The 11,868-nt window shown below is 51.1% G+C and overlaps 1 protein-coding gene across 17 annotated transcripts in view; it reads right to left on the bottom strand.

Moving 5' to 3' along the window:
* Positions 1–7,616: 7,616 nt before the first annotated feature.
* Positions 7,617–11,868, bottom strand: part of LOC311592215 (insulin) — a 45,407-nt gene continuing 41,155 nt past the window's right edge. For all 17 annotated transcript variants that reach the window (XM_084772311.1, XM_084772314.1, XM_084772319.1 and 14 more), the window contains 3 exons: positions 8,653–9,120; positions 8,342–8,542; positions 7,617–7,815 (listed from right to left, as the gene is read on the bottom strand). In XM_084772311.1, coding sequence (XP_084628437.1) covers positions 7,670–7,815; positions 8,342–8,528 — 333 coding nt within the window. In that variant the 5' untranslated portion in view covers positions 8,529–8,542; positions 8,653–9,120 and the 3' untranslated portion in view covers positions 7,617–7,669. The remainder of the gene's footprint in view (positions 7,816–8,341; positions 8,543–8,652; positions 9,121–11,868) is intronic.

Genomic DNA, 11,868 nt, shown 5'->3' with positions numbered 1-11,868 from the left:
ACTCCTCCCAAATGAATCCAAGCTCTGTCTCCATGAGTTTCCACCGCTGATTAGGCCCAGGGCTATTTTTATTCCATTAGGGTCAGAATGTTTAAGGACAGGAAGAATTCAGGCAAAGAGTACCCACAGAGGAGCGACTAAACCATGGTGCCAATGAGGCAGGAATGGGACACCAGACATCAGTGAGTTAGGGTGTGAGGGGCTGACCCTTCAAAATTATATTTCATGAATGATCCATGGTTGAGGGGCACAGTCTAGGGGGACACAGGAAGAAGGGACCATTAAAAATAGAGAGAGAGAGAACAAATATTGAGGTGTCACCATGAAGGCACAGCACATTAAAAAAAATCTACTCACATGAGGCCTGAAGAGAGGCGAGTCAACTAATTCAGAGAGTCTGCTGGACTTGCATTTATGGAAAACCGAGCTGAAGTATCTCTAGAGCTCCCCAGCATCCCGTTTTCCTTACTAGGCTGCTAAAGTGGCCTCATGCTGACATCTGGTGGCTATACATGTAATTACAATGCACAATCTAAAGTTCTTATTTAGGGCAAGAATTTGAGGATACTCTGAGAAGGCAACTGGTGAGGAGTGAAGCTGTAATTCTTCCCCCTACAGAGAGGAAGACTGGTAGCATCGGGGTACAAGTGAGTTCTGTAACCTTGTACGTGCACTGAGGCCTTTTTTGTTTTTGTTTTTGTTTTTTGTTTTTTTTTTGTTTTGCCTCTACCTTGTAAGGCATTCTTTGCACATCTTCCTGTCTTAGAACTCGGGGACACCTCAAACCACATAACCTCTAAATTCCTTCAACTATCCACTTAGTTCTAAGAAAACTATGACATACTTATATCAAAATATATTTATTATAAACTGTTTCTAGGCATAATCTCAGGATCCTAGATAAGAGGTAGGGTTCCTGAGAGGAACAAGGGTGGATTCAATTTTGTTTCTAATTCTCATTGGCAGCCCATGATCCAGCACCAGAAAAGGGAATTTGCCAGCCTGGCTCGAGATCGACATCTGGTGGTCATTTAAGAAATTGCACTGATTCTTCAGAAAGCTCCTCTTTTCCCCACTGTCATTAACTACAGGGTACTATTATACCAAGCCTTGGGAATGGAGAGAAGAGGGAAGGTGTTATGGCTAGGATGTAGTTTAGTGGTAGAGAATCTTGCAAGCGTGAGGCATTGATTCAATCCACAGCACAGGAAAAAGCACTCTCATTTCACCTGCAAATAACTTGTCCCTAATTCTTGCTCACTGATTTCTTCCCCTTGATTGACTGGGAGGGCTGAAGCTACCGTCTCATAAGCTATAATTCTACAGCTGAGCACCCATGCTTGGGGATGGCGGGCCTGTTCTATATACTTCTTTTTTTTTTCCCTTTTTATTTTTGGTTTTTTCGAGACAGGGTCTCTCTTTGTAGCCTTGGCTGTCCTGGACTCACTTTGTAGACTAGGCTGGCCTCAAACTCACAGCAATCCGCCTGCCTCTGCCTCCCGAGTGCTGGGATTAAACGCGTGCACCACCACGCCCAGCTCCTCATTCTATATACTTCTATCAACTGGGGCATCACACAGGACTAGAACGGGTACAGGGGGCTGGTGACTACCTAGTTTCAAATACCTACTATGGTTATTACTTTGGGTAATCAATCTAACTTGAGCTTCCATTTTCCCTTCTGACCACACAGAAGGAAACTGGTGCACTTCTGGAACCATGTGTAAATGTATTTTTGATAGTCCTGAACCTACGGTTGTGGGACACTTGTACGTTAAAGCCCTCTACATGTTCAAACAAAAATTTACTCCAGAGAAGACTCTGGAATTTTGGGTGGAACACTGGCTAGGGCTGCCTTGACTCCTGAGATAGGACTTCAAAGAGCTGCAAAGGCCTCCTTGCCCCCAACATACAGAGAGAACCTCAGAACCAGAGCAATCCTCATCGGCAGCATGGCACTGCTGGTCTCCTACAAAAGCTCACACTTGACTAAAACCTTTTCTCTATGAGCCACTCCAAGTGGAGGTCTCTATCCTCCACTCCTGGGATATCCTGTCCCTTAGAGTATGGTGCCTCCCATATAACCATGGCTATCCTAGAAGCATATGCAGGAAGTTCACCAGTTTCCTCTTCTCCACAAAACTCACAGGAGAGCCTGTGCTCTCATCCAGGAGGATGAAAGCCAGAGAATCTTGGATGCAAGACATAAGCCTCCACCAGCCTGACTCACCAGCTCTCATGCTTCAGCCCCATGGACCCGAGGAGGATGAGGATGGAAGGGAAGGGAAGGATCTCTTACTTCCCTATACACAACACAGACCTTTTTGGGCAATATGTGACTATAGACACCCATTGCTTATGCCATGGCCGACCCATATACCAGGCCTTAGGGAAGTGCTCAGCAGAAGTCCAATCATGGCTCATAGTAGTGCCTGGCCATGGATTGTGGGGAGGCTCTAGTGGACCTGCCTCAAGGCTACAGACTGCAGAGCATGAACACTGTTTCAGTCAGCCCACCCCCCCCCACACACACACTCATTTCCATCTTGCTTTTAAGGTCTGACTATGCAACTAGATCTGAGAAATGGGACTCCTTCCTTTGCTAGTTCTCTGTCAGCTTTTCTTCCACTCAGCCAGCCCCTCGCACCTCCTTTTCAATATCTGGCTCCAGGTGGGGCACCTTCACCTTTTACCAGTTCCCTACCCCTGACAACTGAAGCCGTTTCTCATCCTCAGAAGTCAGGCCTAGGGAAGATCAGGCAGTAACTGCCAGAACACAGACTTGAGTGCCTCAGTGTTACCTCTGGTCCCCAGGCACACTCTCACTGTTGCTGGGTCATCAAGTGTTGCTGACCCACGCTAAGGACTTGATCCCAGAGAAGACAGGAGCCTTCCAGGTCTGCAGCAGTCCAGGTCACAGTGGGTCTTAGAGAGACCAAGACCCAGCTGGAGCAGGACTCCGTTCTAAGCCAGGGTGGCCTTTGAAGAGCAGAGGGGGAATGCCAGGGCCTCAGCATGATCAGCCACAAACTGGCAGGGCTCAGGGCCTCCACTCTGTGGTCTACAAACACAGATGGGCTGGAAGAGCCAGAGGGAGGTCCTGGTGGAATGTGGGTCATTGTCAGCTGTAGGATTTGCAGGAGGATTTGCAGGACTGCAGGGGATGAGGCCTCATGGAAACGTGAGGGTCTGTGGACCTCCAAGTTTGGCAGCTTTAAGACTTACTTCTGTCATTGGCAAAGTACAGGTATGTCTGGTAAAGAATCCACCATAAGTCCACAGATGGGAGCCAAACATGGCCTTTGAGATTTGTCTGGCTCAGCCAACCAGAGTTGGTGGCCTTACCCCAGAGGTCTGATAACTGGATCTAGGCATTTTAAGCATATGGATGAAGCACTGAGTAGTTGATGCATTGCCGTGCCAATCTCTCAATCTGAGGATCCCTGGCTCAGGCCCTCCTTGAGAGAGAGACTTGTTGGTATCCCTATAGCTCAGCCCAGGCCCAAATTCATGGGTCAGCCTCAGGGGTCTGCAGCTCAGGAACAGAGTTCTAGCTACCTGCAGCAGAAGGGTGTCGGTTGATGTGTTTGTACCAAAGTGGTGGTGGTGATGTGGTGATGGTGATGATAAGGCGGGGGCAGCAGGCTACCTGGGGGCCAGGCAGTGAGCCAGTGACTCCAAGGGGGCTGGCTTGAAGCCACTGGGTAACTTGGCGCCAGCACAGCGTGACTTGGCCACACAGGGTCACCTCCGCAGCTTCACTTTCGAAGGAATCTGCCTTGCTGTTCTGTGACCAGGCCAGAAACAATAGTGGGGGAGGGGGGGAAGAGAGGAGTGACACTGTATCCAGGCCGTTCTTCAGCTCTCAGACCCCTGGCCACAACACCCCCAGCATTCTTTTCAAAATTGACCTTCCCTTCCTCTCAGCACTGGGCGGAAGGTAGACATGGGAAAGGGCTGACCCTATCCCAGATGGACTCTGCGTGCGGCATCCTGCACCCCGGGGTCCCTGTGGCCCCCACTTCATGTGAAAAACCAAGGTTTGGCCTTCCAGCCTGTGAGCCTAAGAAAACTCCAAGCAGAGCAAGAGACGACTGGCTCCTCTGGCTCCCAGTCTGTTTCCACTAGGGCTCTGGGGACCACAAAAGTCCCCAGATGGAAACAGACAGTCTGCTCCCCCTGGCCTGTTTTCTTAGCCATAGTGTGTTGTTGCCTAGATTGTGCCTGCATTCTCCTTTAGGCAGCTGTAATTCTAGGCAGGCAGTAAATGACTATAACCTGAGACATTCTAGGAATATTGCAGACACCTAGTCATTTATTTGTTCAACCCTTCCATGGGCCTCTAGGGAGCCTAGACCTCAGAGGTGCACATCCAGGGTGATAAGACACCTTCTGTCCTTACCAAGCCCCACACCCTCGAGGGTTCAGGGAAGCCAGCCTTTCCAGAGGCCCCTCTGTCCCTGCGTGTGCAAGGGAGCAAAGGAAGATACTACATAAAGGCAGCCCCTAGAAGGATCTATGGTAGGACTGTCAGACTCGGAGCACCTCAAAAGCAAGGCTTTGGTGCCCTCTGCTGGACACTTCTATGACTAGCCATTTCTAGCTACATTGTCCAGATTTCACAAACGTCCACTGTAAAACGGTTCTCTCTGCACTAAGGGACAACCAACCTGAGTTTGTGGAAAGGCTCCTCGTGGGTCCCCTCCATTCACATCTAGGCTAGGGATCCACCAACCAATGTTTGGTGTTGCCTAGTGCCAACTTTTCTGGTCAGGTTGACATAGGAGCTACCTGGGTCTGGAGTGCTTCCTACTCCTTGTTTCAGAACCTTGCTGGGCATAAAGATATCAAAGGACAAAGATGGACCCCCCCACCTTGATCCCACCTCTCACGTCACTCAAGGCCTGTTCAGGCCTGGAAAACATGAGTGCAGTAAACATTCATTGATAACACGAGAAGGCAAAAACTATCCATGGGGCTAGACTGAGGTGCCAGTTCATCTGTGACAGGAACTAGGGCAACCCAGGGGAGCCAACCTGGAGGCATCTACATTGGAAAACCATCTTAGGTGCCTGGAGACCTGTACTGTGACTGGATAGCAGAAAAGTGGCTGCCCTGGCTCCAGGCTCCAGGCTCCAGGCTCCAGGCTGCCTGTGTGTAGTATTAGTATGAGTCTCTCCATCTCCGCATATATGGAGCTAAAGCACCTTCTCAGAGCAGGCAAGAGTACAACACAGATGTACTGGCTATCCTTGGTAACATCCTGGCCCTCAAGATGGTAAGCAGAAGTGACGAGGGGTCCCAGCAGGGTTGGGGTTTGTTAGGGAGCAGGGCCCCATAAGACACAGCCCAAGCTCCAACACCAAAGTGACAGACATAGCTGGATAAACATGATTTCTCTCTGCAGGCCCCATGGACAAGGGGAGGCCCTGGTTCCAAGGGCAGGAAGGAGCACCTGTGCTGCAAGGCTGTCTCGTACACAGAAGGGCCCCAGCAAGGCCAGCTGGGGTTCCTCATGCAGGTCTAAAACTGATTTTTACGGAGGTGACCTGTACCCTTAAAGAAGCATCTGAAGTCCTCAGCTAGGATGTCTGGGGTTAGCACTTGGGGCGGTGCTGATGGAAGACTGATTCAACCTCTACTCCTTGGGCACTAGCTCACTTGGGGTGGCTGCTTCTTGTCCCACTCCCTCAGGGATTGAGAGGTATTCTGACTCCTCTCCTCCAGGCCAGTAGAGGAGACTGAGTGAAAAAAGTGAAGGAGGAGAGCCCCTAAACTAGAGTTGCGCGAGGCCTCAGGAAGGCTGTGGGGCATGGACCTCTCATTCTGGGAAGGTTAAGGGGTTCTGGGGCAACCTGCCCCTCCTTTGAGGCCTGGGTCAAAGGCTCTGATCTTTTGATATCCTGATATCTGGACCATACTTCTGAGCTCCCAGAACCCACAGCATGAGTCCACTGCAGGTCCTGAAAAGTTTGGCTTGCTCACAAGGCCCAAGGACACAAATATTCTTGATCCCTTTGCCCCTGACTCATATGTCTTGCATAGAGTTTATGGCACTTGAATGGTGGGGTGTCCCATCTGCCCACCCACCCAAGGCCCAGGCAGCCACAGCCAGTGGCTTTCTGGAGGCTCAGCAGATCCCCAACCAGTCCACTTGTCAGTCCCCTCTTCTGTTCTTGTTCTGTGGAGGCTCACATAACTTCCCTCCAGCAGGGCACCCCACCTGAGGCCATGACACCTGACTGCTGGGGTGTTCCCACAGAAGGATCCCAGCCTCCTCCCTCTCTCCTCTTTTTGGCTCAGTGTTCGTCTGTCTATCCATCCATCCATCCACCCATCCATCCATCCATCCATCCATCCATCCTCCGGCTAAGTTCTGGCCTCCTTTTTCAGAGGCAGGGCTTGCTAGGGGCCTGTGGCATTTCTCTAAGTGGGAGTGTGGTATTGTCACAGAAAGGAGGTGACTGGGAAAGGGTACTCTGGGCTGCTGGAGGAGGCTTCCTAGACACCAAGTACCAGCAAGAAGGATTGTGTCTAGCTCAAAGGCCTGTCATACTGGCCCTGGGTGAAGCTTTTTTCAGGAAGACACAGATTGGTTTGGTTTGGGTGGCAGGCAGTCAGAGCCAGCTCTTGAGATGACTCGGAACAACTTCTAGATCCCTAAGCTCTCATCTGATGGCCAGATGGCACCCAATCTGTGCTCAGTGGGTGAAAAGAAATGCACTCTATGTTAAGATTCCCCAAAGACCTAGATGTTATGTGACCTTTCTTTAGCACTGATATCTCTGGGGGGATTGCCAAACAGTTGTGTTCAAAGAATCTAGTGAGAGACTCTACCTATCTGGAAGGAGATCTGGCATCATCTGGCTCTCTCGTGACCCACATTGCCTGACCACGCCTGAGAAGTGGGGTTCTTAGGCTCCTGCCCAGTGCCTGTAGGAGTCTCTCAGTATATCTTTCCACATATGTGGGATGCCTGTCCTGTCCAGAGCACTAAGGGTAACTTGGAGAGCCTAAGGGGTTGCTGCTGTCCTCTGTCCTCCCAGAGCTGGGTCAAGCACTGTGAGAATGGCCCTCCAGCTCAAGTTCCCAAGCCCACTTTCTATCCCTTCAGAGACTCCTTCTAAAATAGCCTTGGAAATCGAACTCAGGAAGGCTAGGTGGGAGCCTTTGTTGGAATATTCTGGTTCTCTTTCTTATAAAAGTTCTCCAGGGCTTTTGAGGGCCCAAGGCCATGGAGCAATGAAGCGTTAGCTTCCAACTGCCATCACTCATACAGAAGCAGCAGGAATTGCAGAGGGGGGCCATGATACTCCAAGACAACTCGGGTTGGGGGTTATGGGCTATCTGAAGGTGTTGGCTACCTTGGGGAAGGACCTGTCTATGTTCCACGTTTGGTCTAGCAAGCACAGGGTTACCAAGAAAGCCACGAGGAAGCTGGGGGTGCAAAGAGCACCAAAGGGAGTCTTGGGCAGATTCTTTAGGAGCCGTCATGGTCAGGCAGATGGACTAAGCTGTGGCCACCCCAGCCAGCCCCGCTCACATCCTGCACACACACACACACACACACACACACACACACACACACACACACACACACACTGGAAGTGCTCCTTCAAAGGTTTTATTCATTGCACAGGGTGGGTGGGGGTGGGGGTAGCGGTGGTGCCTAGTTGCAGTAGTTCTCCAGCTGGTAGAGGGAACAGATGCTGGTGCAGCACTGATCCACAATGCCGCGCTTCTGCCGGGCCACCTCCAGGGCCAAGGCCTGAAGGTCATCTGCTCCAGGACCCCCGCCCAGCTCCAGTTGTCCCACTGCCAGGCAGGCAGTGTCAGAGGAAGCCAGAGTGTCAGCAGCATAGGAGCAAAGACACATAGGGACAATCCAGTCAGGAACAGCTGAGCCACGCCCTGCCTATCCCAGGCTTTCTCTCACCTTATCCCCTGCTAAGTCAACAATAGTTGGCAGGGGCTGCATATATGTGGGACAAGTCACTGAGTACGGGGTTCCAGAGCCTACACATCCTGCCACCCCATCCTTCAGTTGATGCAGTGCTTTAGTGGGTGCGGCAAGGGGGGGTTCACAGATAGGTGCCTGTTCTGGGGCCTATCCACGTACACATCCCAAGTTCCTGCCACCTAGGAGCCTTAAGGCAGGATTATCATTGATTCCTGGCAGCTGCCATGTTTACATACGTCCAGCTTCCCATGGAAATACACACACCCCTTTCCCGGTTACCCTGAGACCCTCCACACCCAGGACACAATCTATGAGATCCTGAGGGTGAAAAGAAAAGCGGGGTAATTAGCACTTGGGACACAGTTCAGGAGCAGAGCTCACCTTGTGGGTCCTCCAAACCACGGCGGGACTTGGGTGTGTAGAAGAAACCACGTTCCCCACACACCAGGTAGAGAGCTTCTACCAGGTGGGAACCACAAAGGTGCTGGTTGACAAAAGCCTGGGCAGGGTTGGGCTCCCAGAGGATGAGCAGGGCCAACAGGGGCAGAAAGCGCATCCACACGGCCATGATGGAAAGATAATCTGGAAGATAGGCAAGGTTGAGGCCAGCAAAAGGTCCGTGGAAGAGAGAGGCTCGCTCAAGTCCCTGGAGTCTTGGCTAGGGAGCCAAGCCCAGCGACGAGAGTACATACCTGCTTGCTGATGGCCTCTGATCGTAGCTGGTCAAGTAGGGCTGGGGGTTACTGGGTCCCCAGTAGCTTTATAGTCTGAAGCACCTCCTCTTTGCCCCCCTGGACTTTGCTGTTTGGCCCATTAATGGCTCCAGGGGGTAGGTCGGCAGATGGTCAAAGGGGCTGAGACTGCAGTTTCCAAACACTTTCCTGGTGCTGGGTCTGCAGAAAGTTCTTCTTGGACGTCAACACCTCTACTTAGCTGTTGGGTAATTAGAGTCTTAACAAGGTGCTGGGTGGCCTGATGAGCCAGTTCTCAGCAGGGGGCATTGTCCCAGAGAGAGTGGGGCCTTCTTTGGCGTTGTCCGAGCAATTTCCACATCATTCCCCAGGGAGCTGTTGTTAGGGACCTAGTATCTCTGTCCCTTGGACTGTTGCACAGTTTCCATTGGAATCCAGGTCCTTAGCTCAGCTGAGATCTCAGCTCACCTACAGAGGTAGAAAGAAAACAGAAGTGAAGAAGCAAGGTATTGCTGACCCCGTCTCTTTTATCTCTCCTTCCACGAACCTGTAACCCACTCAGGGGTCAGCTGACTTGAAGTCCTGTGGCACATCCTCCTGAAGTACACCTGAAGGCCAGCAATTCCCCACAAGAAGTACATACTTCAGAGCTAAGAGCTAAGGCAGCTGTGCCTCCATCTCCTAGTGCAGGCTCTACCCCAGTCAGGGAACCCTTCTTAGCCTCCACATGGAGTGGCCGGGGGTGGGGGTGGGGGTTCCTTGACCCCTTCTGTTCCTGGTTTGGTACTTTCCTGTTTCCCACCAACCAGCAAAAACTCTTGGTGGAGCTGCAAGAGCTGAACTCTACCTGATGCAGGACTTTACAGCCACTAGACTCGAGTTCCTTGCTCCCTGCCCCCCAGAAAGTGCCACAGCTATTCATACTCTGGGTACCTGGGACACTACAGTGGACCCATCGCAGTTGAAGATATGTGAGCTCCTCAAAAGGAGTTCAGGTGAAGAGCTGGGACAGGATCTGGGTGGGAAGACCAGGGATGTAGGAAGGGGTGTCCTCAGGACCATAGAGAGGCCAGAGGGCCTTCCTGAGAGTCTCACTGGGCTTTCAACCTCCCTAGAGTTTTTTCTTTTGAGAAAAGAGTCCTACAGTGTAGCTAGGCTGGCCTCAAACTCACAGCCTTCTTGCCTCAGCCTCCCAAGTTCTGAAATCCAGCCCTGCACTGCCACCTCTGGGTCCCCTTGGGAACTTAAAAAGACCTAGGGTCTTCTTTACACTTTTTTTCTGATGTTGAAGCTCTTTATGGGGTCTCAGTGACACACGGGGACAATCTTGAGCATCCCCACAGCACCGTAAGCCCTCCACAGGACCACCATGGGGGCTCAAGCCTCTCCAGAGCTCTATGGGGGAAATCACACATAGTTTGTGTCTCAGAGGAGCTCATGGACACACCCACAATGCAATAGGCTTACCCCACCCCATGGTTGTAGCAGGGTCCACAGCCTATTTCAGGGTCTCTCTGTGGTTTAAGGCCTTCCTTGGGGCTCCACATGGCTCAGCAGCCACCTCTCTGCTATCCTATGTGGGTTTCAGTGTGACTGTAGGCCTTCCCCAGGCTCTCAGAAGAACGAATGTTTTCCCCAGAGCCCCTGTGATGTTTTAGAGTACCCTTAAAGACAATGGCACCCAGAGACAGCTCCAGTTCCTCAGTGGGGTTAAGACCTTCTCTAGGCATTTTTGGAGCTCAGAGCCTTTCCTCGGAGTCCAAAGAAGCATCATGGTCCTGCCATATCACTACTCTTTCAAATTCTTACAGCCTTCCCCAGGGTACTAAAGAGACTCAGGTTTTTCTCCAGACGTTAATGCTTGGGAACTCAGTGGGGCTCACATTGCCTCCTTGGCTCTCATCCAAAGTCATGGCATTCCCAAGGGTCCCAAGGGAGCTTAGGGCTTTCTGTAAGGCCTCAGTGGGTCTCTCTGAGTTCCTAAGATCTTAAAAAGACTTAACTCTTCCCCCACCCCTGCATTAGTTCTTTTCATATCCCTGTGAATGAATCTCCCCAAAGAAGCAACTTTAGGAAGGAGAGGTTTGTTTCAGCTCATGGTTCATTGTGGAAAGGCAGTCACGGTGGTTGGAGTTAGTCAGTCTGTGGCAGCGGGAGCATGCAGAGGCACTGTCCAGGAAGCAGGGCTGGCCTGTAACCTTAATTCTCACTCTTATGGCCCTTTATGTATCAGCGAGCCCCATGTGTAAAGGTTTCACAATTTCTGAGAAACAGCACCACCTGCTGGGGACTAAGTGTTCAAACACATGAGGCTGTTGGTAAGCCTCACACTTAAGCCATTATGCCAGGGGCTCAGTGGATCACAAGACCTCCCCCCATGGTTGCTGTGGGGTCCACAGTTTCTCCTAAGGTCTCAAAGGAACAGAGAATCCTCCAGGGATCTCAGTGAGCTGCAGTGCTTCCAGAAGTGTCTCACCACAGTTCCCTGTCTTCTCTAGGTTTTTTGGAGGATCACACTCTGCCCCAGGGTCACAAATTCTTAATGAAGCCCACACTTTCTCCAGGTATTCAGCAAGGTTCATGGCTCTCACCAAACTCTCACTAGCATATTTTGATTCACCGATTTTCCCAGGGCCCTAAAGGAGCTAAAGCCTTGGGACCTGAGTGAGGCTAAGGACTTCCCTAGGGTCTCAGGAAAGGCCAGTCTTCCTTAGGATCATATGGGCTCTCCTCCAGATCTCAGTAGGGATTTGCTAAGACTTCTGAGGTCTGAGACCCTTCCACACCATCCTAGAGGTGCTCCCATCCCCCATCAGGGTCACAGCAGCCTCACAACCTTTTCCAAAGCCACAGTGGGGGCATGAGAATTTTCTAGGGCCTCAGCGGTATTCCAACACCACGCAAGTGTCATCAGGGGAGAAGGCTTTTTCTAGAGTATCTTTGAGCTTCAAGCTTTCACCAGCATCTCACTAGACTTCCCAGCCTGAGGTCCCCATGGCTTCAGGAAAGCTCACAGATTTGCCTGAAGTCTCAGATCTTCTTTTATGTCTATATTTTAATTAATTAATCAGTTTGTTTGTTTACTTCTAAGTGCAAAAGTCAAATGACAATCCATAGGGCACAAGTCCCTCTTTCCACAAAGTGAGTCTTAGGGTCATGAGGCTTAATAACACACACTGCTACAGTCTGAACCATCTGGTTAAGCCCAGATGTCTC

Source organism: Acomys minous (assembly GCF_964271855.1).
Source record: "Acomys minous genome assembly, chromosome: 2".
NCBI lineage: Eukaryota > Metazoa > Chordata > Mammalia > Rodentia > Muridae > Acomys > Acomys minous.
Note: the sequence above shows the minus strand (reverse complement) of the source record. Positions and strands in the feature narration are given on the sequence as shown.